The 27,153-nt window shown below is 41.2% G+C and overlaps 1 protein-coding gene and 1 pseudogene across 4 annotated transcripts; one reads left to right on the forward strand and one right to left on the reverse strand.

Annotated features, from left to right (window-relative positions):
* On the forward strand, positions 1 to 25,931 carry TIPRL (TOR signaling pathway regulator). 3 transcript variants are annotated; one of them, XM_084799764.1, is made up of 7 exons: positions 1 to 116; positions 9,351 to 9,530; positions 10,542 to 10,641; positions 18,357 to 18,488; positions 20,284 to 20,379; positions 23,732 to 23,794; positions 24,951 to 25,931. In XM_084799764.1, the coding sequence occupies exons 2-7, from the start codon at positions 9,370 to 9,372 to the stop codon at positions 25,089 to 25,091; spliced, it is 693 nt and encodes a 230-aa protein (XP_084655890.1). In that variant the 5' UTR covers positions 1 to 116; positions 9,351 to 9,369; the 3' UTR covers positions 25,092 to 25,931. The 3 variants fall into 3 exon arrangements, with proteins under 3 accessions (XP_084655890.1, XP_084655889.1, XP_084655891.1); XM_084799763.1 differs by lacking the exon at positions 1 to 116 and adding an exon at positions 1,041 to 1,281; XM_084799765.1 differs by lacking the exon at positions 1 to 116 and adding an exon at positions 1,641 to 1,659.
* Positions 15,452 to 18,342, reverse strand: LOC311607755 (malate dehydrogenase, cytoplasmic-like; annotated as a pseudogene). Its single transcript has one exon. The product of its transcript is annotated as a malate dehydrogenase, cytoplasmic-like (transcript).
* Positions 25,932 to 27,153: the final 1,222 nt, after the last annotated feature.

Raw genomic sequence — 27,153 nt, forward strand, 5'->3', positions numbered from 1 at the left:
GTCTTCTAGAAGCTCTATATAACGTTGAGATTTACAGTGGAACATTAGTGGGAAAAGCTCCAGCCTCCTTGCGAAGAGCTTCTTCAGTGGCTAACCCGTGTAGGCCAGTGATGAAGGTAGGCAGTCTTCTACTATGCTTGGAAGTTTTTATTCCATGGGGACGCTGAGATACCCTACTTTGCAGAGTCGCTGTGACTAGAGTAACTGGGCAAGCGCAGAACACAAGAGAATAAATTAAGCCAGAGGCCTTGGGCGGGGGAAATTGATTACGGGTTCCTGGGACAGAAACACATACAGAAAATACCTGTGGAGGAAAAGCTTTATTTGGCTTACACCGCCAGGAAGTCAAGGCAGGAACTGAATCGGAAATCATGGAGGAAGTGCTCAGTGGCTTGAGTCGATGAAACATTGAGTGCGTGATGGGTAGGAATAAAAGGGAGTTGTTGAAATTGAGATAGCAGACAGTTTTGAAAGATGCTCTAATATTAAGCCGTCTCATTTTGAGGCAGCTGAAACCTAAAATAACTAGTTGTGTTTTGCACAAAGATACACACAATTGCACTGCAAGCATAGAGGGGGCATCAGGCCTGTCAGGGTTGTTTCTACACCGGTGTGCAGGTAGCAAAGTCTTAAAATACTTTAAGGAAAATTTGTCGCTCTTTTCGCGATACTAATAAAGAGCTGAATACTGGGCCTGGATGGCTTGCATGGGAAGTGCTCTTCCGCTGAGATGCGCAGTGGAACCATTGGTTCGAAGGCCACAGTTGCCACTGGGCCTCTTAAAACGCTAGGGCCATTGGCCACCTCCTAAGCACAAGAGGTGCGGACACTGCTTGGAGAAGTCTGTGAAGGTAAGGCCGAGAAGCATTCCCACCACCACTCTGGGGTGACATCACCCGAACAAATTCAGGGCACTCCTTGGAGACATCCAGGCGCCTAAGTCCCGCCCCTTAGCGTCCTCACGTAGGACGCGAGTCACGCAGTGCCGGTGGCTGCTCCCGGAAGCAAAACCATGATGGGCGGAAGAGACAGCGGAAGGGAGAGCCCAGGGCGCGGCGGCAGGGGGCGGGGCCGAGATGGTAACGGACGCGCCCAGGAGCCGAGCTGCAGGGAGGGCCTCACTGTGACCGCTGCTGCAGGCGCTTTCCCCGAGTGGCCCTGCGGCTCCGCTTCTGCCATGATGATCCACGGCTTTCAGAGCAGCCACCAGGACTTCTCCTTCGGGCCTTGGACGCTGACGGCGGCCAAGACCCACATCATGAAGTCTGCGGATGTGGAAAAGTGAGGCTGCGGGCCAGGGGGTCGGGCGGGCTCGGTGCAGCCACACGCGGTTCTCGGGGCCGCAGATTCGGTCCCTCTGTCCCGACCGTTGATTGACAACTTCAGTAAATGCTCGCGTCCGCAGCTCGCGACCTCTTCTTGCTGGAACTGTCGCTTCGCGGGGATGAGCTGAGTGCAACTGTTGTGGATTTCCCTCTCGCCGCTCTTTTCTTCCTACCTAAGCCCGCGCCACCTTTCTCGGCGCGGGTGCCCTGTTTCCTTGGGGGGTCTATGACAGAGATGGTGTTTATGTTTAGCTTGTCGAGTTCGTTTGAGGTTCAGAACATGAACCATTAAGTCCCACAGACCTCACAGTTTGTGAGACCGTTACATTACTGTGTGAGTGTTTAGGATTAAAATGCATACTCGTAATGATTTCAGCTTTCGTTTTTATTTTTTCCTTTTAGCGTATCAGGTGCTGTGATAAGCACTTGAGATATGGGAGATGAAAGATTAGAGTCCCAAGGAATTAATAATTTTGTGAGAGAGCGTTATATTGTGTGGTTGTTTAGGATGACGATGGGGCGACTTGAGAGAGAGAGGGAGGGAGAGTGTGTGTGTGTGTGTGTGTGTGTGTGTGTGTGTGTGTGTGTGTGTGTGTGTGTGTGTGTGTGTGTGTGTTGGGCGGAGTTGTTAGTGCATCTGGACAGAATCTTGATGAAATCTGGGGACTGGGTGGACTTGGAAAGAGTTTGGGGATGCCTCAGCTGTATCTTGGCAATTTGGGGGGCGCGGCCTGGCAGAGAGTTCTCTTTCTTGCTAAGGACTTTGGATTTTAAATGATGGCCACCAGGTGTAGTTTTACCCAGAGTGGCTCCGTGCTTGTGTCTGAAAGGTTCCTTGGAGGTGTTATAGAAGTTGGAGACTGGAAAGGAGGCCAGTAAGCGGAAAATAGATGATAGAGGCTAACTTTAGGTGCCTGTTTGATGGCCAGATGATGGGTTAAAAAAAAAAAAAAGGCTCAGCATCATGACAGGATCCTATTTAGAGATTTAAAATTTACATATGTAAAAATTCCTGTCTTGGGCTGGAAGATGGCTTAGAGGTTAAGAGCACTGGCTGTTCTTCCAAAGATCCTGAGTTCAATTCCCAGCAATCAATCACATGGTGGCTCATAACCATCTATAATGAGATCTGGTACCCTCTTCTTGCCTGCTGGCTCACATGCAGGCACAATACTGCATAAATAATAAATAAATCTTTAAAAAATTCCTGTCTTTTTTAAACATAAAGTTTTTTTCAAATGTTATAAATTCAGAATATATTCTTTTGATTTTTCAAGACAGGGTTTCTCTGTGTTAGCCTTGGCTGCCCTAGACTCACTTTGTAGACCAGGCTGGCCTCGAATTCACAGCGATCCGCCTGCCTCTGCCTTCGGAGTGCTGGGATTAAAGGTGTGCGCCACCAAGCCCAGCTCAGAATATATTAATAGATTTATTTTTATCGTACGTGTATGAGTGTTTTTGCTGCATTGCATGTGGACCTGGTGCTTGGGAGTGGTGGGCAGAAGAGGGCACTGGATTTCCTGGATCTTAAACAAGTCCGCAATACCTCGCTTCTAATGTCATGCCTAACCTTTAGCAAATGGATAACACCACTGATAGAGCCAGAAGCAAGTAGATATTACCAGTGATAGAGCTGGAGATAGAGCATTTGAAGCAATCTACTTTAATATAGGTGATCCTTTTACCAATGTGACTGGAATATTTTGCATGACTAACTAGATTTTTCCAGATAAATTGGTAAAACCCATGGAGTTATATTTATTATTTCACAGTTGGTCTAATTCAAGAAAGTAGTTAAAAACCTATATTTTACAGAATCATCTTGTGAATATCAATCTTTAAATGTATTTAATCTTTTGGGCATTAATGTTTTCCATCCCCTGATAGTAAAGAATAACTTTACCTAAATTTATGGTGAAAATGTGCCATCTTACTGTTATTAACTATCCTAAAACATGTAGCTTAGAAACTTTTGTCACCAACAAGTGACATAGAGTATGCACCCAATTTTTGTCTTAATATACATCTTAAACATTTTCTTATCTTCTCTAAACACTTTTAATTGTTTTATAATATTTCATCATATGGTTACAAGTTTATATAACCTTTAATTGGTTTTTGTTTTTTGTTTGTTTGAGATAGGATCTCTGCATAGCCCTGGCTGTCTGGAGCTGTGTAGATCAGGCTAGCCTCAACTCACAGAGATCTGCTTGCCTAAGTACTGGGACTAAAGGTGTGCACCACCATACCTGGTTTATTTATTGGTAATTTTGAGACAAGTCCTGGTAGGAGCTGAGCTGTGGTGGTGCACGCCTTTAATCCCAGCATTTGGGAGGCAGAGGCAGGCGATCTCTGAGTTCACGGGCAGTTAGGGCTACACAGAGAAGAAAAGAAAGTAGTCTTTTTTTTTGTTTTTTGTTTTCTCTTCTCACATATAACCATTTATTTTTAATTGGACACTCACAGTATTCCTTTTCACTGTTATAACTGAAGTTAAAAAGTATTAGTATATGGAGGCTGGAGAGATGGCTCAGACGTTAAGAGCATTGATTGCTCTTCCAAAGGTCCTGAGTTCAATTCCCAACAACCACGTGGTGGCTCACAACCATCTATAATGAGATCTAGTGCCCTCTTCTGGCATGTGGACAGAATACTGAATACTGTAAGTAAATGAATCTTGAGAAAAAGTACATAGTATGTATGATCCAACCTTTTCCCTGTATGTGGGTTTTTTTGTTGTTGTTGTTTGTTTTTGTGTAGATCCCACAGCTAGCAATTTGAGTCAAAAGTATAAATCTGATCAAATTCTTAGAATGTTTTGCTTGATTGTGGCCCCAGGGTGGAGTGCAAGAGTCCTAGAGAGCCCTGTAAATAGGTGTGATTGTGGCCCCAGGGTGGAATGTAAGTACAACCCTGTGAGCAGATGTTAATTTCTACCCTTCTTCTTAACTGCTGTTGCTTCTTTTCTTAACCAATTTTGAAATTTCTAAGAAGTTGAAACTTTTACCAGAAGAGTTGGTTTTCTTCCTTACAAGTGACAGGCTTGTCATTATCTTTCCTTCATAGTTATTATTGATACAGTCATGTAAAAACACAAAGCTCATCAGAACATGGGAGTGCAGTGCATTAGGTCATCTCCTAGGTGATATTTAAGCCCTTTTTAAAAAACTGTTATGGGCCTTTGATGACCCAGAAATGAGCTAGATGTTTCCATAGGGAGCTGTGTTTCTTCCCTCTAAACCCAGCTTATTTTATTTGATCATACAGGTTTTTAAAAGTTACTGATTTTGATATATACATAAAGACTTGTTTAGTGTGTCTAATTGGAAATAAATTTAAAGCTATTGGGAAGATTATAATTGTGCATAGATATTTTCTTGAGTTTATATAAGACTTTATCCTTTAAAATGTCTTATTAGCATATATTGTTATATAATGGGTTTACGATGACATTTTTCTCTGTATACATAGTGTAATTGGATCACATTCATATTTCCCTTAGTAGGCTCTTGCTCCGCTCCAATTCCTGCTAATCTTTTGTTGTTGTTGTTGTTGTTTGTTTGTTTGTTTTTGTTTTTTGAGACAGGGTTTCTCTGTGTAGCCTTGACTGTCCTGGACTCACTTTGTAGACCAGACTGGCCTCGAACTCAAAGGGATCCACCTGTCTCTGCCTCCTGAATGATGGGATTAAAGGCGTGCGCCAACACTGACCAGCTTTTTTTTTCTTTTTTTAAGATTTATTTATTATTTATACAGTGTTCTGCCTGCATTGTGAGTTTGCACGCCAGAAGAGAGCACCAGATCTCAGTGTAGGTGGTTGTGAGCCACCCTGTGGGTTGCTGGGACTTGAACTCAGGACCTTTGAAAGAACAGACAGGGCTCTTAATCACTGAGCCATCTCTCCAGCCCCCCTGCTAATCTTTTTATTCCCACCACTCCCCTTCTATTTTCTTGTAAGAGTATATTTTTTATATCTTTTTTTGAGACAGAGTCTCACTTTGTAGACCAGGCTGGCCTTGAACTCACAGAACTGAAATTAAAGACATTGCCACAGCTCGCAAGAATATTTTCTCTTTGGTATTATTTTACCTTACATAGTCATTTTTAAAAAAGATTTATTTATTACATATACATTGTTTCGCCTGCATGTGTACCTGCTCACAAGAAGAGGGCACCAGGTCTCATTATAGATGGTTGTGAGCCACCATGTGGTTGCTGGGAGTTGAACTCAGTACCTTTAGAAGAGCAGACAGACAGTGCTCTTAACCTCTGAGCCATCTCTCCAGCCCCCTTACCTAGTCATTTTAACTACTGTTCAAGAGTCTAGAAGTTTTAGCAAGGAAAAAGGAAAAGAACGCCTGTATGATGCCGGTCAATGGTTGCTCAAGCCTGTAATCCCATTCTTGAGGCAGAAGCAGTCATATCTCTGTGAGTTCGAGGACAGCCTTGTCTACAAAGAGAGTTCCAGGACAGCCAGGGCTACAGAGAACCACTGTCTTGAAAAACCAGAAAGGAAGGAAGGAAGGAAGGAATCCAGCCAGCTTATATGCTGTATGGAGTAGGTACATATAGACCCTGTGCTCTATTTAGCATCCCTGGGAATTTTACTCAGCAAATTTAAATTATTGCACCATGTGATTACAACCACACTAGAGTTGGAAGGAAGAACAAAGTTCATTGTATTTCTTTTGCCCTAACAATTGAATTGTTATTTCTTGTCCTTTTTTTTTTGGTAATTGTTATACAGTGTTAAGAAATGTACTTGTTTGTTTTTCTAGCCTTTAGTAGATTAGAAACCAAATGAAGAGGTAAGGCTACCTCAGGGACAGAGCCTTTATTCTGGAGCAGCTACATACTCATTTTAACTGACACAGCCCGTATGTTGTTACATGTGAAGGTCACTGCCAAGAAGTGGTAAAGTAAGATTTATGCTGCGTGCTTAGGGACACAGAAAAGTCAACAACTTAAATTAGATCATTTCAAAGCAGCTGCATCGGAAGCCTTATCTATATCTGTGCTTATGTAAATGTAACAGTTTATCTGCAGATTTTTCGAAGAAAAAATATATCTTTGTCAAGAATCTCCCTACCCAGACACTGGACAAACTGTGGTGTATTTTAATTAGCAACTCAGACACTTTGTTTAGTACACACTTTGAGAGTCTCTTTGTGAACCATTTCTTTTTGTCCATCTGCCTGCCTGCTTGCCTGCCTGCCTTCTTTCCTTCCTTCCTTTTTTCCCTTGTTCCTTCCTTCCTTCTGATTTTTGATTTTTGATTTTTTTTCTACACAGGGTTGCTCTGTGTAGCCCCAACTGTCCTAGAACTTGTTCTGTAAACCAGGCTGACTTCAAAATCACAGAGATCCACCCATCTCTGCCTCCTGAGTGCTGGGATTCGGCTGATCCATGTCTTCATAAGACAAAGAAGTTTTTATGTTAGAGTGAGAAGACCTTCATAGTTCATAGAGTGGCACCTCCGCCGCTGGTCAGCAGGTGGTGACTCAGGGGACCCTGTCAGACAGAAGGTGGTGACTCAGGGGACCCTGTCAGACAGAAGGTGGTAACTCAGGGGACCCTGTCAGATAGTAGAAGGCTTGGGAACTGCTGGCTTAGGTGGACGAGCAGCTCTTGTCGTTTTTGCTCGTGAGCTCTCTCTCTAGCCCCAGCTCTTACCACTTAAACACTTGACTGTATGTCATTTCTTATATTGTGTATGATCAATCTTTTGTATTAGTGGTTCAACAGAAGCCAGGAAAATCAATAAAATAATGAGCAGAATGTTACCTAATTGTATATTGCATACCTTACTGTAAAATCTGGTATAAAAGCAGTGGCCAGTAAATAGTTTTATATTTTAAAAAACCCACAAGGAAGCCTTTGGAACATTTTAAAAGTTTCCAAAATCGGTAAGATTTGATTCACAGGGTGCCTGAAAAATGTACTTGTTTGGAACTTTTGTGTTAGTTATACATTCAGATTGTGAGATGCAGACACTGCAGGTTTTGATTGGTTGGTTGGTTGTTGTTTTTAGACAAGAGCTCACTGTGTAGTTCTGGTTGACCTAGAACTCACTGTGTAGACCAGGCTGGTCTCAAAGTCACAGAGATCTGCCTGCCTCTGCCTCCTGAGTGCTAGGACTAAAGGTGTGTACCATCACACCTAGGAGACGCTATTTTAGGTAGGATAGTAGAAGATGAGTAGATCGGGAACGGGATGGACACATAGAACCACTCTGGACGACCTGTCCATCTGTTCGTCTAGAAGGGCTTGGGCAGCTTCTGTGGAAGGCTGTGCTATCTTTGCTTCTTTGCTAGTGTCTTTGACGTGCTCCCGTCACTGCTCCTCTTTCAGTTACTTAGCAGTGTCGCTTTTCCACTCTCTGCCTCATCACTCCAGCTCATGCTGTGTCTCCTGAACTGTGCGATTTGTGACTGTTCACCCAGATTTCACAAAGGAGAGAATCAGTAATAATTGGTCATTATTCAACCCAGAATAAGCATATTGGGCCAAGTTTCCAGGGTTTCTAGCCAGCCTGTGGATAAATTGCCTTTGGTTAAGATGTTGAACTTTCATCCCTGAATTGGACATTCAGGTGGTAACCAGGGTGATTGGGTCATAAAGCGTGGCAGCCTATGCACTTACAGCTTGTTTTTCCACAAGTGAATAACTAACTGCCTTAACAGAAAGCAAGGTTGCCGCTAGGTGACAGGGTATGTGCCTGTCAGGAGCAAGGCCCTAAATTCAATCTCAGACACCAAAAAAATGAGAAGTCTTTTAACTGGGACTATAAACCCAACTTAAAAAAAAAATACACTTTTTAATTTGTTGAAACTAACTATAATTGTATCATTTTCCTTCTTCCTTTTGGCTAACCTCTCCCATGTCACCCTCCACTTCCTCTCTCAAATTCATGGCCTCTTTTTCTTTAATTTGTTGTTGTTATTATTGTTGGTGGTGGTGATGGTGGTGGTAATGGTGTGTGTGTGTGTGTGTGTGTGTGTGTGTGTGTGTGTGTGTGTGTGTTATGTGAGTTATGCTGGCTTAGCAAAGTGGTGGTGGTTGTTGGTTCTTTACTATCTGTAACCTCACTAGTCTCAGGTACTTGGCAAGGTTTCTAGTACCAGGCATGATTTTCTTTTGCTGAATGGGCCTTAAGGCCAGTTAGAGGGCTGTTGGTTGCCACCATGATCTATGTGCCACTATTGCTTCCTTACATTTATTGTTCCATGTTGGTTGTAATTCGTAGCTGTCAAACCCAGTTTTCCAAAGGACCAGCAAACTGGGCAGGTCATGCCTCACTTAGAGGTTGGCAACTTGCAGTTTGTGCTTTGTAACAAAGCAGGCCTTGTGTTGTTAGGGCAGCTTTTTTCATTCTTTCTTTAGTTTCTTTCTTTTTTTAAAACCAGAAATCCCAATTTAAACAACAACAACAACAACAACAAAATCTCAATTTTTCTTGACAACTTTTTAAGTATCAAAACAATAACAATACCATCCATGATAGCTAAACACGTAATAACAATACCATCCATGATAGCTAAACACGTTGTGACGCTGGCTGTTGTGTATATATCCCAGTGGAGCTGCCCATGCGAGGCATGTGTAAAGAATACAGCCTAGCACATTGGTAAAGGCCTGGGGTGACATACACTAGCAGTTACATACATACTGTTGAGCTCTGTGGGCTTTTCTTAGCTCACATAATGGTTTTGAAGATCAAATTTTACAAGTAGCAAAATTGAAATTGATCATCATTATCTGAAATCCAGTTCCTCACTTTGTTTTTCTTTCTTTCCATGTTAACACTTCACACTGTCTATCTTACCTACTTTAGTGCCATAAAGATATGATGATGATGAACGAGTAGGTGATGAAATTATTGTATAGATTTTTTTTAACGTCATGTTTATTAAGTCATGTACTGTTTAACTCATTCTGTCAAGTCAGAATTAGGTTGGGATGAAAAGGAGACACAAGTGACTGTGGTGAGCACAGAGTAACCTCCTGACCTTTGCTTACGTGTAGACTAGCTGATGAGCTGCATATGCCATCCCTCCCTGAAATGATGTTTGGAGACAACGTTCTAAGGATCCAGCATGGCTCTGGCTTTGGGATTGAGTTCAATGCTACAGATGCACTGAGATGCGTAAACAACTACCAAGGCATGCTTAAAGTAGCTTGTGCTGAAGAGTGGCAGGAAAGTAGGTGAGAACCTGGGCAGTGACAACCCAACATAACAGGAAGGAAGTACTCAGTAAGGATGCGTGTGTCTTATTAGAATTAAACTTGCCAACTGTCTCACTTGAAAACTCATTTTTCTGAGCCATAAAACAAAGACTAATTTTACCACTGCTTGAAATAGTCGTTAAGTTGAAATACACTTGTGCAGAGCTGTGTACGTGTCCTTTAGTCCAGTCAGTACATTGGACTTTAATGTTTCTGGGGTTTTGCTTGTCTGTTTGTTTTGTTTTTCCAAGACAGGGTTTCTCTGTGTAGCCTTGGCCCTCCTGGACTCACTTTGTAGACCAAGCTGGCCTCAAACTCACAGTGATCTGCCCGCCTCTGCCTCCCAAGTGCTGGGATTAAAGGCGTAAGCCATCATGCCTGGCTAATGTTTCTGTTTTTTTTTGTTTGTTTGTTTTGGGTTTTTTTGTTTGTTTTTTGAGACAGGGTTTCTTTGTGTATTCTTAGCTGTCCTGGACTCGCTTTGTAGACCAGGCTGGCCTCGAACTCACAGTGATCCACCTGCCTCTGCCTCCCGAGTGCTTGGATTAAAGGCGTGCACCACCACGCCCGGCATGTTTCTGTTTTTTAAAGAAAAACATTTCTTGTGATTTTCATTGACTATTTGTAGAGTTTTAAAACTAAGAAAAAGTTTTTGTTTTTGCTAGTTAAATCAGCAATATTTACTTTGTGCCTATTGTATACTATGTGCTTTGGAGGATAGAAAGAAATGTAAGCATTAAATCACATCTTAGATAGTAAGATGATCTTCAAAGACTGTACCACCACATGCCAAGTAATAGTAAATGTTCAGAAAGCAGTAAGAAAGGTTTTCTGCTAGTGAATGATGGTATATGCCTTTAATAGGATGCTTTATATTGTATGTGTATTAGTAGGGTATTTTACTTTACGTATTTAATGTATAATTTGGTGTTCATATGAACACTGATAATGTATATTCTAAATTTCATCCTTTTTGTTTCGGTGTTTGAGGACGGAGGGTGAACACTCCAAAGAAGTTATTAAACCATATGACTGGACCTATACAACAGATTATAAAGGAACATTACTTGGAGACTCTCTTAAGTTAAAGGTAAATCTGAACCTTTTGCTTTTATGCATCATTAGTTTTCTTGGATAATCTTTGCATTGGATCTTATAGCTGTGGCTATTACTTTGCCCCACTGCTTTCATCCTGCTTATTTTTGGTTGGGGCAGGCTTTAGAGCCTAATGTTAGAAGATTTTGTTTATTATCGCTGTAAATTATTAATTCATTTATTAGTGGAAAATAGAAGACTATTACAAGATATAGCCACGTTCCTTTTTTCTTTTTCTTTTCCTTTGAGAGGGAGTCTTCTGAGGCTGGCATTGAACCTCTGGGCTCAGGTGCCCCTCCTGCCTTGGCTTCCTGAATGTCTAGAGCTATAGGCTCGCACTGTCCTGCCTGGGAACAATATTCTTTACAGTAAGGTTGGCAAGTGCTTCCTATGCCTTGATGTTAGCAGTATCACAGCCAAGAAGGGTCTGCCTTTGGTAATGCATTAGTGGGTGACTTAGGAACTGCTAGCTTGTGGCTTAGAGTTGAACAAACAAATCCATTGAAGAACTTACATCTTGCTTGCACTGATTTTAAATTTGGTATGATTATAGGTGAATTACTTTTTCGTTTATTTATTTGCTCTTTCTTTGTTGTAGTTAACTTAAAAGTATGGCCTGATAAATGTTTATTATTAGGCTTATAATCATTCTGGTGGTATTATTTAACCCATTTTCTTTTTTAAAAAAAAAAAGATTTATTTATTGTATTTATTGTATATGAGTGCTTTATCTGCAGAAGAGGGCACCAGATCTCATTATAGATGGTTGTGAGCTACCATGTGGTTGCTGGGAATTGAACTCAGGACCTCTTGATGAGCAGGCAGTGCTCTTAACCACTGAGCCATCTCTCCAGCCTTAACCCATTTTCATAATAAAAACACAGACACCTGATATATTTTAGAATAGCCTTATCACCTGGGTTCCTAAGGTACCTTCCATTATATCCCAGTCTCCATCCAGTGTCATCTGCTTCTAGTAATTTCTGTTTGGGCTATCTTCCATCCATAATATTTGCTGAGGTGTTCATCTGGGCCATTTCTTTCCATGTGGAACTTCTTCCTCTGGGCGCATATGGCTCCTTTCAACCCATGACGATCTTCTTCCTCCTCTAGTACCTGTCTGCTTCTTGGCCGCAAACCTTTGCCACAGCTACCTTCTTCCCACCCTGTCTGGCAGGGAGGCAAGGTAAAACAGCAGTACTTGAGGTAGCGACAGTCTGCAGTGAGAATCTTGGGAAGGGAGTGGGGCAGGGTTTGGACAAGCACTTAACAAATACCAAGCACCAGACCATATTCCAACATTTCTCTTTCTCTTTCCTTTTTTTGAGACAGTGTTTCATGTAGCCTTGGATGGCCACCTACTTTATGTAGACTAGGCTGGCCTTGAACACACAGAGATTTACCTCCCTCTGCCTCCATGGTTCAGAGATCGAAGGCCTGCATCACTGCACCTGGCTCTTTAGGTGAGTTATTTAATCAAGATTATTTAATCACCTGGGCATGGTGGTGCATGCCATTAATCCCAGCACTTGGGGGCTAGAGGCAGGCAGATCTCTGAGCTGGGGCTACCCAGAGAAACCCTGTCTCAAAAAACAAGACAAAGCAAACAAAGAAAAAAGGAAAAAGAAAAGAAAAGAAAAGAAAAATGAAAAGATTATTTAATCAAGGTACTGTTACTAGTAAACTGAGTAAATCATAATGTCTGCCCATAGCAGAATTTTTATATGACGAGTTCACAGGCAAGTTCTAATTACAAGTTTGAGGGCAGTGTTAGCGTCAAGTTGTATTTGTATAATCTCTGCTCAAAAAGACACTGAGATTGTGGGATTGGTAGGGCTGCATCTGCCTCATTTTTTCATTGGTTTGTTTTTTTGTTTTTGTTCTTCAAGATAGGATTTCCTCTGTATAACAGAGCCCTGGCTGTCCTGAACTCATTTTATAGACCAGGCTGGCCCCAAACTCACAAAGGACTGCCTGCTTCTGTCTCCCAAGTGCCATTAGCTACATTTTAAGGTCTTATAGTAAGATTGAACTGAAACAAATGTGGCTTAGAGTGTATGTCTATCAGATATAAAGAACAAAATTGTTTCAGTGCAAACTATTTTCCTTAGAAGTTATTTTAGGGCTGGTGAGATGGCTCAGTGAGTAAAGGCACTTGTTGGCAAGTTTGATGACTTTTGCTTGGTGACAAGAGAGAACCAGCTCCTTCAAGTTGTCCTTTGACTTCCACACACATGTTGTGGCACACAGACATAGCACACAGATTAAGAAAAAAACCTTTTGGAACCAGGATGCAACTCTGGAACTCCCTCTGTAGACTAGGCTCCACCTGCCTCTGCCTCCTGAATGCTGGGATCAAAGTTGTGCGCCACCACTGCCTAGCAGGTTAAATTTTTTTAAAAGTAAGAGTTATTGGCGATCCATCAACCATCAACTGATGGTTAGCTGGACATGTGAGACATGTATGAAATCCTTCCTAGGCACAACTTTTTATTCTTAGGAGATAGAAACTAGGTCTTACTAGTTTCTCCCTCTCTAAGCTTTTGCTCATCTATTCATCTCATCAGACATATATTGAACTTTGCTGTGTGTTGTTGGTAGTAGTAGACACCATTGGTATAGTCCAATGAGAAGTGAGGTCATTTTTTATTCTCTTAAGAACTTTGCAGACTATAGTCTCTTCTGATTGAAGAAATTTGCAGTGAGCTTAGGTCATTTGATGTTCCATTGCCAGAGATGAGGAAATTGGATTTTTAAAAAACCTCATGCAATAGTGATGATGATTGCTTTATGGATTCACTTAGGAAAAGCTGCACTAAACGTAAGTGTAGCCTCAGGAGCAAGGCAATAGAGAGGGCCGGTGGTAGTAAGAGATACACTATGCATTTGGTATTCTCTTAACCACACTTTGTCCTGTCATTTAATCTCTTCTAAGGTGTTGCTGATAAACGTCAGTGTGATCACCCACTCTGGTAGTAATGTACTCAGGCTTTGTCAGAATATAGACTGGTTCTGTGTGTGTGTGTGTGTGTGTGTGTGTGTGTGAGAATGTGTGTATGTGTGTGTAGGTCAGACCATCCTTGGGTGTAGGTTCTTGTCTTCCATCTTGTTTGAGACAAGGTTTCTGAGTTTTACTGGTGCACACTAGGCTCAGTGTCCAGCAGGCTTCTGGAGTTCTTCTGTCTCCAGCCCTAGGAGCACCAGTATTACAGACATGCACTATTGTGTCTAGCTTTATATAGGTTTCAGGGTTCAAAGTCATCTCCCCACAGCTTGGTCTTGCAAGGTCTTAATCTGATAAATGGGCAGTACGACATCCCACGTGTAACATAATTTAGTGCAGTGTTTGTTACACAGCTAAAACCTCAGCAAATGGTCTCAAATAGAAGGGCACTGTGTTTATTGAAATACCAGAAATGAAAGAAGATGCTTTATGATCTAAAGTTGATGAATGTGGTGTAGTTTTTGTTGTTGTCGTGTGTGTGTGTGTGTGTGTGTGTGTGTGTGTGTGTGTGTGTGTATGTGTGTGTGTGTGTTTCAATTGGAATGACTGAGGCTAGAGAGAAGGTTCAGCCATTAAGAGTACTCACTGCTCTTGCAGAGGACCCAGGCTCATTTCCCAGCACCCACGTGTCAGCTCACAGCCATCTGTAATTCTAGTTCTAAGAGATCTGATGTCCTCTTTGGACACCTCTGTGCGCACCAGGAGTGCATACGGTGAACATACATGCATACAAGAGATCTGATGTCCTCTTTGGACACCTCTGTGGGCACCAGGAACGCATGTGGTGAACATACATGCATACATACTAATACATATAAACAAATAAATCTAAAAAAAAACTCTTTAAAATGTGAAGTTTTTCAGACAAATAATTAGAATTTTGTTTTTTAGTGCTTAAAATAACCCTGCCAGGTGGTACTGGTACCCTTATTTTATAGTTGAAGCATAGGGTTCACAAACTTACACTACAGTCTTGGATAGCACACTGCCTGCAACTTAACTGTTTTGCGTATTTATGATATGTAGATCACTTCCATAGGAATTTGTGAAGGGTTATTTTTAATTTTTAAATTTTTTTTTGAGACAGTTATTCTGTGTTGCCCTGGCTGTCCTGGATCTAGGTCTGTAGATCAGACTAGCCTTAAAGTCAGAGAGATCCTCTGCCTCCTGAGTGCTGGAATTAAAGGTATGCACCACCGCTACCTCCCAGCCTTTTTTGTTATTTTTTAAATTTGTACATATATATTGGTTGAGATTTTAAATTCTCAAGTCACACTCATAAATTCTTCAGGGACTGGAGAGATGGCTCAGTGGTTAAGAGCATTTGTTCTTGCAGAGGACCAGGCTTGGCTTCTAGCACCCACATGACGGCTTACAGCCATTTGTAACTTTAGTTCCTAGTGGTCTCGATCCTTTTCTGTCCTCCAAGGGCACCACACACGGTGTATTTACATACATGCAGGCAAAACATGCATACACTTAAAAACACTCTTCAGAGAATCTGTATGTGTAGGAGGTATTGTTGGACCCTAGAGTCCACTCGGGTAGGGGTTCGTCGCGAGCGACCACTCGATGACCACAGTGTTGATGTAAAAGCACAAGGTTTATTGCTGACGTGCATCAGGGGACCTTAGCACTCACTCAGGAGGGAGGCACCCCGAGTCACTGTTACAGGCTACTTTTAAAGGCTAAAATCACAAAAGTTAGGAGGGGCTGTGTGCCCTATGTTAGGATTGGCTCTGGTGGTTGCTAAGGGTGCTTGTCTAAATGTTATTGCAGGGGTCGTTGGTCTTGGGTTGGGGAGTTTCCAGAGAATTTCCAGATGGTATTTTTCTGAGAATTGTTTACCTTAGTTGAAATTGTTTATCTCAGTTGGCCACCTTGATCTCAGAAACTGAAACTGGCCGTCAAATTTTTCTGGGTCACTTTTCCAAGCTTGTCTGGGTCACGTTCCCAGGCTTAGGCTGAGAGAGAGAGAGAGAGAGAGAGAGAGAGAGAGAGAGAGAGAGAGAGAGAGAGAGAGAGAGCGCGCGAGAGCGAGCGAGCGCGCGCCTTACAATCCCCCCTTGAGTTTTTAACTGGCCTTAATCTTAAGGCGTGTCTCTATTTCTGAGGGCTTGGTACTGTTGAGTTAGGATCAGGGCCTGAGTTATATTGAGACGATCTTGAATAAAGGTAAGAAGTCGGTTAAGGATACAGGGCCTAAAAGTTAAAAGTAAGAAAAGGATCAGAAGGGGGCCTATGAGGGTGGTCAACCAGGGGGAGGTATTAAACCGTCTCTCCAACCATCCCTGTTGGGCCTCTCGGTCTCCTCGTCTCTTGTCTAAGCGCTCTCTGAGTTTTGCCATTGAATCTTTGATGACTCCTGAGTGATCAACATAAAAGCAACATTGTTTTTTAAGAGCAGCACATAGCCCTCCCTCTTTCAGAAAAACATATTTTCTGTAGAGAGTGAAAGTGTCAGAACACGTATCATTTGAACAGACAGCCTGTCCCTTGCCTTCTAGTCTTGCTTTTTAGTTGCTGGAGGCAACTTGTGTGTGTTTGGGTTTATTGTCGTTGCCTTTTTTGGTTGTTTAATTTTTATTCCTTGAGCTGTAGTTGCATAAGAAAAAGCCACTCACTAATCTGACCAGTTTCATGTCCAGCTTGGTGTTTATTAGCTGATCCTAAGATACTGGTATGAGCCTGTGATTAATGAAGTAGGTAAATGCTCAATATTGTGCCTGTCCCATAGTAATGTCCCTCTATATGGCTGTTTTCTTCCTGTTTAAATAAGTGATTCTGTAAGGCAGTAGCAGTGGAAGGCCACTAAGAAGGCAACTTCCTAGTTGCACTAGATCTTTTTAAATAAAATAGGCATTTTGCAAGCATATTAGAAGGGTTGCTTGTGCACTGTGACTTAGTATTTTAGCTCTAAGATTTATCAGCTTAACACTTTCTTTGTATATGTAGTTGAGAAGGATTAACTATCTTAATGTTGTGTAGCAGTCTGCCTCTGCTGTGCTTTTGTGCAGGAACCACCATGCCCAGCTTTATGTGGGTTCTGGGGATTGAGCACAGGTGACATGTTTTTGCTGCAGGCACTTTATTTCTCAATCCCTATGATGTATGTCATTTTAATGGAAAAATGTATTTTTCCAGTTCCAAATGAGTACATATGAGTTCACTTAAACACCAAGACTTAGAGTAGCTGTAATGTATGCAGATTTTCAGTTGATAATTTTCTCATCTTTTTTTTTCACTTGAATATATTTTTACTTAGATCTCAGAACTAACAGCATGATAGACTTTCATAAATCTGCATCACGAAGTTCATAATATTTGAAATATGTTGCTGTTCACAGTTTAAGTATAGCATTACTATTGTTTGGTACTAGGCTCAAAGACGACATTTTGATTCCTTAGCCTTGGGATACCTATGGACGTCAACATGATTGTCTAGTCGTGCAGAGGAAAGACATTCAAAAGCAGTTTTCTTTTTCTTCTGCCTTTGCAGTAAGGTCCATTTTCTCACTTGAGAAATGATTCATAGGGAGGCCTTCCACAAACTTCCAGGACTTGTTCTTGATCCCTACAGGGAAAGAGTAGAGTGGGTCATTGGGACACCATGGAGTTGCAATCAGAGACACAAACTCTCCCTCTGGGCTTCCAAACCAGGTGTCTCTGATGTGGGCCGAGATGGCTTTAACAGCAGACATTGCACTGGACAGTTTCCGAGCCTTGATGACCGCAGCACCACACTGTTGCACAGTCGTGAGGAACTCTCCTTGAGCCAACTGTCATCTTTTAGGGCTTCATGCACACCAATTTCACCTTAGCATGTTTGACATCTGGATACTGAGCTGATGAATGGTTTCCCCAGATAATGAATGACATTCTTCACATTATTATCGGTTACAGCAAGTTTAAGAGCAATTTGAAATTTTGCTCGGTTGTGGTCCAAGCAAGTCAGGCAACTGAAGTTCTATTTGGGGATCAATGGGGCTGACTTGGAGGCTGTTAGGCAGTTTGTGTTGGCTGGGTTTCCCACAGTGACCTTAACTGATTTCTTGGCATATTTCTCCCTGGGACTTGAAGATTTTCACACTTGCTTTCAGGAGGTCTTTCCTTTCCATGCCTTCACTTCTTGGCATGGAGCCCACAAGGACAGCCACATCCAGGTCTTTGAAGGCAACCTCTTTGTCTTTTGCAATGACATCTTTGAGAAGGGGAAGGGCATAGTCTTGGCGTTCCATCAGGACACTGTTCCGAATGCCCATCATGGGGTGATATCTAACAGCACAAGAATGACGGGCTGGCCTTTACCAAAGACAGATCCATTTCCAATACTGTACAACAGTGAACATGCAATCTGACCAGCTGCTCCTGTCACAAGGACTTGGGTTCAGACGTTATTGGGAACTGCATTATTTCTGCACCTGCAAAGGCCATCTCCAGAAGTCCTACTTGTCTCTCATCTTTATAACAGAACACTAAATTTATTCTGAAAGATGGTGCATATGGACCTTGTTTTTGTCAGAATACCCGTTATCTATAATGTTTTTCAGATTTTCAGAGTGGAGGCAAAGTCTGATATTCATGGTTGACCAAAGACATCCAGATTTAGAACTGTATGCTGATGCTATGCAAAGAAAATGATAAAAACTCTCTTGCAACTCCAGCACGTACATTAAAAGTCCTCCATTTAAAACTGTATGTTTCAGGTTGTACCTACAACAGATCATATAGATACAGAGAAATTGAAAGCCAGGGAACAGATTAAATTTTTTGAAGAAGTTCTCCTGTTTGAAGATGAATTGCATGACCATGGAGTCTCCAGCCTGAGTGTGAAGATTGTGAGTACTGTGGTTGCTGACTTTGACACCCTTCTCCTGCTGTGTGGCCATTGGCTGACTTGGTGCTCTGCAAAATTCTTTTGAGTCTAGAGCACATCTTAGTGAATAGCCTTTTATGAAGTTGATGAAAAATAAGGATATGTTAGTCTTTTAAAAAATATATACCTGTCTGGTTACTATGTAGATTATTTGCTTATTATTTAACTTGAATGAATGAAAACTTTGGCTTAATTATCATTTTTTAATTAAAAAGTATATTTGTAGAATCTACAGGTAGCATGTTGGATGTCTTATGTATTTATTTTTAGATTTATTTTATGTATATGAATGTTTGATTCCATGCACCACATGCATGCCTGGTGCCCTTGGAGGTCAGAAGAGGACATCACACCCCCTGGAACTGATGTTTGTGAGCCATAGTGTGGGTGTGGAGAACTGCACCTGTGTGCGCTGCAGGAGCAACAAGTGCTCTTAAACGCTGAGCCATCTCTCCAGGATAATGACCCCTGTGTTAGGACTTTTAGTATATCATAAAATTACCAGATCAACTCTTAGCATATAAATGGAAAATAAAAATCACAAGTATAAATTGTCATTTCCTTTTATATTGTTCTTTATCATTAGAAGACAGGCTACTTCTGTTCATACGTTCTTTGTGGAACTTGTTTATAAGAAATGATGAATCAGGAGGCTGAGGCAGGCAGATCTCTTGAGTTTGAGGTCATCCTGGTCTACAGAGCAAGTTCCAAGGTAGTCGATGCTACACAGAGAAACTCTATCTCGAAAACAACAACAACAAAAAAGAAAAAAAGATAAATAGTTGTGTAGTAGTTAGACACAGTTTCTTTACTGCTGTTTTAGTGTGAGTGCACCGATGTGCACCTGCGTGTGTGTACATGCACAAGTGGAGACAAAGGAGAGCCCCGAGTGCCGCTCCTCAGGTGCCATCCACCTCTTTTTCTCGGGACTCTCTCTCTGGCCTGGAACTAGCCAAGTGTGCTACGCTGCTGAGCCCCAGGGATCCAGATACCTGTTTGTGTCTGCTTTCTTCACAAACAGTTTTATTCCTTTCCCTTCTCTTTATCTTAGGAAACTAAAGCCATGCTAATAACCTGCTGAAGGCTGTGAGGCTAGTTGGAGTGAAGGCAGAGGACCTCTAATCTAGTTGGTTCCTGACTTGGAATGTTATTATTTTGTTGTTATTTTGGCTTTGTGCTAGTGTGAAAGTGATAAACTTTCATTCTTAACTATACTTTGGATTCTGAATACTTAGGTATCTTTTCCATGTTATCAGTGTGTGTATGAAACCCATGGTGCCAGGCAGTGACCTTTGGCTGGTCAGCTGTGGCTGGAGCCGCCTGCTCCCTGCCTCCTCCTGTGGCTGAGCTAAGGTGATGAATAGGTCAGGTGTGTCAGACAGAGCATTAGACAGGTGTTTCCATCTGTGATGGACCTTTAGGATATAGACATAAGCCATCTTTACTGTGGATTGAGCTTTTTTCCTTTAGTAAAGAAATTAAGTATTGAGCCGGGCGTGGTGGCACACACCTTTAATCCCGGTACTCGGGAGGCAGAGGCAGGTGGATCACTGTGAGTTCAAGGCCAGCCTGGTCTATAAAGCGAGTCCAGGATAGCCAAGGCTAACACAGAAAAACCCTGTCTCCAAAACAACAACAACAAAAAAACCAAAAACAAAACAACAACAACAACAACAAAAAAAAAAAAAAAAAAGAAAAGAAAGAAAGAAAGTATTTAATTCTCACTAACACTTATGATGCACTGTTTTTACCCCCAGAGAGTAATGCCTTCCAGCTTCTTTCTGCTGCTGCGGTTTTTCCTGAGAATTGATGGGGTGCTCATCAGAATGAATGACACAAGGCTCTACCATGAGGTACCAGTGCTCATGTACTGAATATACTAATTGATATTGAACTTGCTTGTTGTTTCATTGTCACTTAAGAATTTGAAATTAAGTGATGTTTCTTGTTATATGGTCATCTATGAATGCATAAATTTGAGTGTTTCAAGTTTACTGACTACACATTGTCAAACACTGTCTGCTATTGGTTTGTTCGTTTTGTTTTTCAAAGTTGTGGTAATCAAAGTTTTTTTTTTTTTAATGAAAATTACTTCCTGGGTATGAGTACTTGTGTTTAAGGAAAACTGTCCCTTAGCTTTTAACCCATGTACATAGTATTGCTATATAATGTTCTGATGTTAGAAATCACATTTAAGGGCCTGATGGTGGTGGCACATGCTTTTAACCCCAGCACTTGGCAGGTAGAGGCAGGTGGATCACTGAGTTTGAGGCCATCCCTGGTCTGTAAGAGCTAGTTCTAGGACGGCCGAGGCTACACAAAGAAACCCTGTCTACAAAAACAAACAGAATAAGAAATCCCACTTGTGCTGCCTCCTGAAGTTTGTGTTGTATGATTACTTGGTAGTTCTTCCAAGGGTGGAAAGCTCTGCCATCTGCCTGAAGTAACTGTTAACATGCAGGGTTTTGCTTTAAGTGAGTGTGAAAAAGAGACCGGGTTTAAATTGAGTCATAGGACTTTTTTCAGTATCTTTAGAGCATCTGTCTTTTCTGAACTTAAGTTCAGAATTGGGATCAAATAGATGAAGAATTAGAGGAGACACTGAGCTTTTATTCCCCTGTTTCAGTTGTTGTTTCGGAGGATTAACCTAGGCCTAGTCCTGGAAGTTTCTGGCCTCCATACAATCTAACCTAGGCCTAAAATGTTTTGAGACTTACTGCTTAACAGGCTCAACCTGTCTTGTCTTATTGAGCTCTGGGCTTCCTGGTTCAACTCAGCTGTTCTTGCTCAGACTCTTCTCCCAGCTAATTTATTCAATCTGGCTTCTTTCTCAGCCTGGCCTCAAGATAACTGTTGCAATCCTTCTCATTCTCTGGCTCATTCGGTCTGCGCCTGAGTTCTCTCTCTGCAACCCCTCTCTCGATTGCTGTCCTGGCAAAACTGCCTCCTCCCTCTGCACTGCCCCTGAAGTAGCTTCCCTTCCCTCTCTCTTCTCGTGAGAGTTGGGCGTATCCTGTTCTGTCAAATCTTTCTCTGATTTTGTCACTTTTTCTGCCACTCAATTAGATATCACTTTCAAACATGGGTGCTTCCTTCTACAAACTAACTTTACTCTCATATTTAAGGATCAAAGGTGTGAACCACCATGCTGGGACCTAAACTTTTCTTAACCTGAAACTTTCTCTATACCAGCCTGGCCTTGAACTCAGATCTGCTTAGTTCTGTCTCCTGTATTACATGTTTGTATTAAAGTTGGATCACACAGACCTAGAAGGTTTTTGGATGTGATCTCTTACCAGAGCAGCCATGTTCTAAATTAACATTGCTCTATGAAACACCAAAACTATTAATCATGGTCATATTAGCCCATGAAATCATGCTGTGGTAACTAAGTCAAAAAGATTACATAGCTCGCTTAAGGTACACAGTAAGTAAGTGGCAGAGCTGGATTTGAACCAGCTTGGATTGGGTTAGATTGACATTTCCTCCCAAGTTGTTGTTGTTGTTGTTGTTGTTGTTGTTGTTGTTTTTTCCAAGACAGTTTCTCTGTGCAGACCAGCCTGGCCTTGAACTCACGGAGATCTGCCTGCCTCTGCCTCCCTGAGTGCTGGGATTATAGGTGTGTGCCACCACCCCTGGCTCCCCCACACCTTTATTAGACATTTTGTCCCCCACGCCGCCTTTCTCTCCTCCTCTTGTTCTCTTCCCTCTCTATTACATAGCCCTGGCTGTTCTAGAGATCAGTAAATACTTGAGGCTGGTGTCAGAGAGCTGCTGCTTCTGCTGGGATTAAAGGCACCTGGCAGCCTTTCCCTTTGTATGAGCAAAGCCAAAGCATTGCACTTTCCTCTGCTCAATCGCAAAAGTACAATATTTAAACTTAATTGTAGTTTTTAAAATAAATTTATCCTAAAAAGTTCTATACAGAAGCTTACAAATAGTTAACATGTACTTGGTCAGATACTTAACTGTTCACAGCAGTGCTGTTTATGTAACATGAAGGAACTTAATAAGTTTGATTAATCTGTTTCTATCCATACAGCTGTAGCAGGAAAATAGACACGCATCAACATTGATGGTAGAGAGTAAACTGAGCTACCTTGGAGAGGGGTTCTCACAGGGTTGAATTTGTGTAGGGTTTGAGATACGAAAGGCTGCGTTACCAGAAGTAGCCACTTTAATATGTTCCTTTTTCTTATTTATACTTTTACGTTATTGAATCTTTATGGTGAACACTAATTTTTCTCTTGTTTCTTAGTGATATAAAAGACTGAAACCTTAGAGAAGTATAATTTTGCAGATTTTCTATATTGAAAAATGATTATCCAAAAAGCAAATTATAATAAATTGCAATTCATTCTTTTCTTTTTCTTTCTTCTTTTTTGTTTGTTTTTGAGACAGTGTCTCATCATATGTCTCTGTCTGTCTTAGATAGGACTTACTATGTAGATCTGCCAGTCTCTGCCTTCCTAGTGTGCTGGGATTAAAGGCATTCGCCATCATACTTGGCAAAATGCAGTTCTTTAACCTCACCTTAAAAGTCTTAAAAGCCTGAGTTTGAGGCCAATCTGGTCTACAGAATGAGTTCCAAACAGTGAGGGCTACACAGAGAAACTCTGTCAAGTCTTAAATTTGAAACACCGAGTACAGAAAGGCGGTTGTTCCTGTTTCTGCCTTCCTAGTGCTGTGGTTTATAAGGCATGCACCACCACTGCCTGACAAAGGGTGATTTTTTTTTATTAAGTTAGGAATTGAGGAAGATGTTTGTAGTAATAGGAAAAACATTTAAAAATTTATTTATCTATTTGGGAACAAAAGGATCCAGTGAAAATACAAGATAGCTTAAGAAAAAGATTTCATTTCAAACTCAAAGCCTATAAATATCTCTTGTATTATTATGCATGAATCTATCCTATCAATGTATAGCCTTTGTTTATGTGTGGGTGTGCTTAACATGCTAATAATCAAGTCTGGTTACCTGTGTGTATTTGGAGTTATTTCTGTAGTTAATGTGTTTATAGGGATAGGAAATAACATTTCAGAATTGTTGATAATTAGAAGCATTTCTCATTGTAGAGTCAATTATTTTCATCAGACTTTATGCTTTCCTTACAGCCAGTTCTGAAATGTAGACAGTGTTTTATAGGGAGACTTTTATAAAAACAATATAAAAATAGATTGTAATTTTTTTGTTCTTGAATATAGGCTGACAAGACCTACATGTTACGAGAATATACATCACGGGAAAGCAAAATTGCTAACTTAATGGTAAATACTTAAATTTTAAGTGTTTAAATGTTGGACTTTGCTTTTTGTTTTGATTTTTTGAGGCAGGGTTTCTCTATGTAGTCTTGGCTGTTCTGGACTTGCTTTATAGACCAGGCTGGCTTCGAACTCACAGAGATCCGCTTGCCTCTTCATTTTCTTGTATAGACATTGAATTTTAATGATTCATTTTAAGTGTGGTATTCCACTAGTCCCACCCATTTGTTCTAAGTTTATACCTGTAAATGTGCTCTTAGGACTCTGTAGGGTGAGTCTCTTCGGAGCTTGTCTCAAGCACCAGGGCATCTGGAGTTGCTAGGTTCTTAGCTGCCATCTACTTTTCACTGTTCATACTGAAGAATCTGAGACCGGAGATTGGATGATCTGTGCCCAGAGCTGCAGCTAGTGCCGTTGGATGTTCCTGTGACTTGGCACCTTGGCACTTTTTCACTTTTTGAGATTATAGTTCCATACATTTCCCTTTCCTCCCTCCAAGGCTTCCCATGCTCCTCCCCTTACTCTCTTTCAAATTCCTGGTCTCTTTTTTCTTCAGTAGTTGTTGTGTGTGTGTGCTTCTAAACATGTAGATTCAACCTACTTAGTCTGTATAATGTTATTTGTATGTATATATTTTTACACACTTTTTTTCCTTCTCCAAACTGGTCATTGTGTACCAATACCATGGTCTGTGTTTTCTGGCATAATTTTCATGTATTTTTTTTGCTCTCCTGGAATTTGTGAAGCCCTTCCTTAGTATTTTGGTTTTTATAATGAGTGTTTAGAAGGTAGCACCTTTTAAAGTATTTGTTTTCCCTGTAGTACTTACTGTCTGAATGTAGATCCACTTGGGTTGGAGCAGTTGCTCAGTTCCTGTTGGAGTATGTACTGGGCTCTAACTGAAGACTTGCTTTCAAGTTACTCAAGTAACAGGAACCAGGGAGGGATTTGATGAAAATGTGTGACTCTGAGCACTGATGGGAGCACTGTACACGACAAGACACTGAGTTGGACGACTCAGCAGTGGGAAATTGCTCCTTACATGTATATGGCATCCTGATTTTGAAATTAACATGCTTTGTGAATGCTTGAACTAGAATATTTCAGAAATTGTCCAGGCTGTAATAGAGTATATACTAATAAGATTTTATGTTTTTCCTAGCATGTTCCACCTTCCCTCTTCACGGAACCTAATGAAATATCACAATATTTACCAATCAAGGAGGCAGTTTGTGAGAAGCTGCTATTTCCAGAAAGAATTGATCCTAACCCTGCAGACTCACAAAGTCCGCCCTCAGAATAAAATGAGATACCGCGTACTGTCCCTGTGGAACCTGAACGGACATCTTGGCTATTTGTAGGGGTATTTTTATTATGAGAATTAATTTCCTTGCTTATGTGCAGGTTTTCTGTAGCCTTAAAGGAAAATAAAAGATTGCTGCAGGCAGGTTCCACTCAACTCCTATTTATACTGTCTGTTTTCAAATTCCTACTCCTGAGATATATGCTCTGGAGCTAAAGTTGGATCCCTAAATTTTCACAAATTGTGACCTCAGCAGTGATGTGTATGTGTCTCATGAGGGGGGACATGATCTGCATCCATGTGAAGCATCGTTCTCACTGTGAAGAGGCTGGCTTGTAAATTCCATCACTGACCCTGATGCCTGTGACCTTCATAGGACTCTGATTGCATGTTGATGTGCTGTACAGGCTCTTGGCTGCAGGCTTTCTGGTGTTTATTCGCACTTCTGGAGAGTTGTGACATGTCACCTAGCAAATTAATCTTGTTATTATTCATTAGTTGGAGTTTCTGGGCAACATCATATTGTGTGTGTTTGTGCACACATGTATTTTTAAAACTTTTCATTTAAATGTCTTTGTCTCTGAGTAGTGTTCTATTGCTTATTTTGATAATTCATTGTTAAGAATTGTGGAGAATTAAAATAATTGACCTTTTTAAAAAATAAAATAAAAGATGGGTGGTGGGAAGGATGAGTGTTTTCTGAGGATTTTATTAGTGTTTCCTGGAAGGAGTACCAAGTGTGTCTTCGGCCGTTTCTAAATATGACATATACCATTTTATATTTATTTGTCCAAGTATGTTTTGTAAGAGGAAAATAAATAATAAGGAATTACGTATCCATACTTTGCTATTTATTTCAGCTTTTCTTAGAGCCTAATTGAAGAGTGGCTTAGGATAAATCTTTCTCGTTGATTCTTCATGGATTGAGCCTGTTCAGTATTACAGACACATTTTCCCATGCACATCACAAATGGAAATTGGTAGGTAATTATGAACACCATCCCAGAAGTTTACCTCAAAGCACTTGCCCCTCCTCTCCCTCTGTCCCTTACACTTTGGTGTGCACTTTAATAGCCAGAAAACATGGATATATGTCATGTATAGCATTCCATTTAGTTTTGAGTACTGTGCTGTTTGTGTGTGGGCAATTACATAATGAAGAGACAACACAGTTTGTCCTTCGAACCTGTGGGTGCTTCGCATATGGATTCAGCCAGCTATTATCAAAAGACTTGAAAAACTATTCCATTTATACTGGCCACGCACAGGCTTTTCTTGTCACTGCTCCTTGACCGACAGGATTTAACAGCCACTTGCACTGTATCAAGTGTTACAAGTAATGTAGAGGTGATTTATAGTGTGAGAGGATTTGATGGCTTGTTTTATATTTTGGTATTTGTGTGAGTGTGACCCAAATCTGTGTTTGCAGAGACAACTGCTTTCATGGGGTTAACATCTACCAGAGAATACAAAAACAACTCCAGGTTTCAGTAGATGCAGTGATGGAAGTAATAACTTGAGAATAATGGGGAATCAACTTTATTATTCAGTTCTGCTGGAGAAGCCGTGGCAGGCCTGGGGAGTGTCACTACCAATTTAGACAGGAACAAAAAAAGCTGGGCAATCTACAGAATTAACCACTTTTGTTGAACAGCTTAAGGTGAAAGAAATTATAAGACAAAGTGAATCCTGAAGAACGGTAAGGCCCAGGGAGAAAGAGGACAGGGGTGGCTTCTTCTTCAGAGCACCAGAAGAAAGTAGCAACCATCTCCACAGGCATGTAAGGAACCTTAGCAAACACTTTACACATTCTTTTTAAATTCTTTTATTTTTGGTTTTTCCAGATAGAGTTTCTCTGTGTAGCCTTGGCTGTCCTGGACTTGGTTTGTAGACCAGGCTGGCCTCGAACTCACAGCAATCTGCCTGCCTCTGCCTTCCAAGCGCTGGGTGTATAGGCGTGCACCACCGTGCCTGGCTAATTATTTTACTTTTTAAAGATAATACATCATAGCTGGGCGTGGTGGCGCACGGCTTTAATCCCAGCACTCGGGAGGCAGAGGCA

Source organism: Acomys minous, assembly GCF_964271855.1.
Source record: "Acomys minous genome assembly, chromosome: 1".
NCBI lineage: Eukaryota > Metazoa > Chordata > Mammalia > Rodentia > Muridae > Acomys > Acomys minous.